Genomic DNA, 3,930 nt, shown 5'->3' on the forward strand with positions numbered 1-3,930 from the left:
GAAGACAATTCTTTTGTGTTCGGTTTTCCATGAATTACTTTTTATTTAATTTGCTACTTTGGAGTGTTTGAGCTTTTCATCATAAATTCAGAATTAGTGTAGAGAACTCCATCAAAATTGTAAAACCTACTGTCTACACTCCATAGGTTAGTATATATTATATATGAAATCTTTCTTTGTACCTCTTGCTTAAATTATGATGCTGAAATTAATTTCTAGATTTTAGAATTGAGAAATTTTGTCATGAATTAATATTCTGAAATTAATTTTTAGATTTTGGAACTGGATAACCACCAACTTAGTATTGTGTAGAATATGTGAATTTTAATTTGTTGTGTTATAGGAAATTTGTGTATTTATATCAATATGAATATATATGTCTTAACTAAACTTGAACATTTATTGTAACTTGAAATTATATTTTCTTTGTTTGTTAAGCAAATTCATATACCATGCCTCCCAAGTACATGTCTGGATATCAAAATAAGAAAAGAAAGCTGAGAATAGAATCATTAATTCAAAGTCAAGTTGGAGATATCAATAAGTACTTTACTCCCAATCTTGTAGAGAGTAAAAATGTGGTTGAAAATTTGCTGAATAACGAAGAGGATATGGGATTAAATGATGATGATAAAGTGCTTGAACCTGTCAATATGGATGAAATGGTTAACAATAATAATGAAGAGGTTCTTGAACCTCTCATTGTAGATGAATCTAATTTTTTTGAGAAAGATGATGAGCAAGTTCAACATGGAACTTTAAGTCAAGAGACTTGTTCTGATGATCCAGGAAAGTGGGATAATATTGATCAAAAAATTAGAGACTTTTTGGTGGAGAGAGGTCCAAAGAGAGATGCTTGTACGTTGTTTCCAAAAGATAGTACCAACAGACATTTTAATGTATTGCATTATAAAAGAATTTTGTCAAACGGGAAGGAAAATGATAGAAGATGACTATTATATTCAATTTCTTTGGACAAAATTTTTTGCTTTTGTTGTAAACTATTCAAAAAGCAAAAGCATAAGATTGGCACTCAGTTAACTAATGAAGGATACAACGACTGGCATAATTTGAGTCGTTGTCTTACAGCTCATGAAACAAGTAAGGAGCATATGGAGTGTATGACTGATTGGCTTGAATTAGAAAGAAGGTTGCAAAAGAATCAAACAATTGATGCAACAACACAGGTACAATTGAACAAAGAAAAAGAACACTGGAAACATGTGTTACATAGGATAATTGCTATTGTGCAAAGACTAGCAAAAAATAACTTGACCTTTAGAGGAAGTTGTGAGAAGTTTATGTTGAAAACAATGGTCTCTTTCTGCAAATGGTTGAAATGATTGCTGAGTTTGATCCAATAATGAATGAGCACCTTCGGCGTATTAAAGACCATGAAACTTATACTACATATCTCGGTAGCAGAATTCAAAATGAATTGATAGAAATGTTGGCAGGTGAGGTAAGAAAGAAATTACTTGCAAAAGTCAAAAAGGCCAAATACTTTTCAGTCATCTTAGATTGTACTCCAGATATTACTCATAAGGAGCAAATGTCTCTTGTCATACGATGTTTGGATGAGTCAGAAAATTCAACAAAAGTGAAAGAATACTGGATAGAATTTTTAGAGGTGGATGACACTTCTGGGCTTGGACTTTTTATGCATCTTAAGGATGCTTTAATCCATCTTGAGCTTGATATTGATGATATACGAGGTCAAGGATATGACAATGGATCTAACATGAAAGGGAAACACAAAGGTGTACAAAGAAGGTTGCTTGAAATAAATCCCAGAGCCTTTTATACTCCTTGTGGTTGTCATAGCCTTAATTTGACATTATGTGATATGGTGAACTGTTGTCCTCAAGCTATGTCATTTTTTGGAGTAATACAACGCATTTATACATTATTCTCCTCTTCTACGAAGAGATGGAGAATTTTTAAAGATCATGTAAAGGGTTTAACAGTTAAGCCATTGTCACAAACACGCTGGGAAAGTCATGTTGAGAGCGTGAAACCTATAAAAGAACAAACTGCACGAATTAGAAATGCTTTACTTGACTTAACAAATGATACTGAAGATCCCAAAACAAAAAGTGAAGCAGAGTCCTTGGCATTATATGAACTTGAGAAGTTTGAATTCTTACTTGGTGTGGTAATTTGGTATAAGTTGTTATTCGCAATTAACACTGTGAGTAAATTTCTTCAATCCGAAAATATGGATATTGATGCTGCTATCAAACTCTTACAAGGAATTATTATATTTCTTGAAGAGTATAGAGAATCTGGTTTTGATAAGGCAATGGTTGAAGCTAAAGAAATGGCAACTGAAATGGGCATTGAAGCAGTATTTCGAGAAAAGCGAGTTGTTCGTAGAAAAAAACAATTTGATGAAAGTAGTAGTACAGAAATAGCATTGTCAGCAGAGGAGTCCTTTAGAGTTAACTACTTTCTCTTTATAGTTGATCAAGCTCATTCATCAATCGAGTCTCGATTTGCACAATTTAAAAAATATTAGGAAATATTTGGTTTTCTATTCAATGTGGAGAGGTTACAACGTTCTGATGATGAAAGTTTGTTGAGGTCTTGCAAGAATCTTGAAAGTTCTCTTGCACATAATGGTTGTTCTGACATTAATGGAGATGATTTGTTTTCAGAGTTAACATTTTTAAAGTGTTCTTTACCAGAGGAATCAAAATCATCTATTGATGTACTAGATTATTTGAAAAAGATGGATGGTTGTTTTCCAAATGCTCATGTTGCTTACAAAATCTTGCTGACAATACCAGTTACAGTAGCAAGTGCAGAAAGAAGTTTCTCAAAGTTGAAGCTTATCAAAACTTTTCTTCGATCGACCATGTCACAAGAAAGATTGAATGGACTAGCTATGTTATCAATTGAAAAAGAAATTATTGAACAACTTGATTATACAGACTTGATTAATATTTTTGCTGCCAAAACTGTAAGGCGAGTTGTCTTTAACTGACCATTTTCAATATATTTGTCATTACTATTTAGTTATAATTGAAATATTTAGACTATTGTACATGGTATTGTATTGTATTATATATTGTCTTTAAATTTGTTGATTTAATTCAAAAAACAAAATCACTATAAAGTAGCATGATTAATATAGAGGCCCTGTTTTGTAAGTTAGACTCAAACCAAAAAATTAGTAGGATCGGCCCTGACCATTAAGAAGTTGATGAATCTGACATGCTGCAAGTTATGGAAGATGCTATAATTGAAGAGAAATCTTGATCTCAAATTGGTAAAGAGGCCGAGGCGACTAATGAACCAATGTATGACAATGATGAAGTTGACAAAGTTTCAAAGCTAGAAATTAGTGAGGAGGTGATCGGTAAAATCCATGATAGGATGTTGGAAGTGCTAGAAAAGAAGGTAGACAAAGCAAAAGAAAGTGGATGTGATGCAATTTGGTTGGAGCTTGATGAGCTTGGCACTAAAAAAAAATCCATATAGGAGCGATTTATTAGGAGCATTTTTAACACCACTCTTGAAAATCAAACAATATAATCAGTTCGAATTAAACCGTTTCTATTGTCTTACCGTTCTAGAATGATCTTACAATCACTCTTGTTAAATAGCTTTAGCACCGATTTGAATAAACCGTTGCTGTAAATTGCTCTTAATGATTCAACTATTAAAAGTAATCTTGAAACTACTGACATTGGGTACTTTTAGCAGCAGTTCTGTGTTAAATGCTACTACTAAGTATTTCTATTCCTCTAACTGTTAGATCATCATGGACCGGCTAGAGGAAGGGGGGAAGGGTGAATAACCCTAAAATAAAAATTAGAAGATCTCTTGCTTTCTATATACCAAGGACACAATATTAGATAATCAACAATAACATAAACAAAGTAAGAAACATAGCAAATTTACTTAGTTTGCAACCGGGGAGGTTGG

The 3,930-nt window shown here is 32.6% G+C and overlaps 1 protein-coding gene across 1 annotated transcript; it reads left to right on the plus strand.

Annotated features, from left to right (window-relative positions):
* The first annotated feature begins 1,330 nt into the window (after positions 1 to 1,330).
* Positions 1,331 to 2,518, plus strand: LOC122026760 (zinc finger MYM-type protein 1). Its single transcript, XM_042585483.1, has one exon. The coding sequence runs from the start codon at positions 1,331 to 1,333 to the stop codon at positions 2,516 to 2,518; it is 1,188 nt and encodes a 395-aa protein (XP_042441417.1).
* Positions 2,519 to 3,930: the final 1,412 nt, after the last annotated feature.

Source organism: Zingiber officinale, chromosome 10A (assembly GCF_018446385.1).
Source record: "Zingiber officinale cultivar Zhangliang chromosome 10A, Zo_v1.1, whole genome shotgun sequence".
Classification (NCBI taxonomy): domain Eukaryota; kingdom Viridiplantae; phylum Streptophyta; class Magnoliopsida; order Zingiberales; family Zingiberaceae; genus Zingiber; species Zingiber officinale.

Coding starts and splice junctions, on each gene's coding strand:
- LOC122026760 (XM_042585483.1), top strand. CDS start 1,331: ATGGTTGAAATGATTGCTGAGTTTGATCCAATAATGAATGAGCACCTT.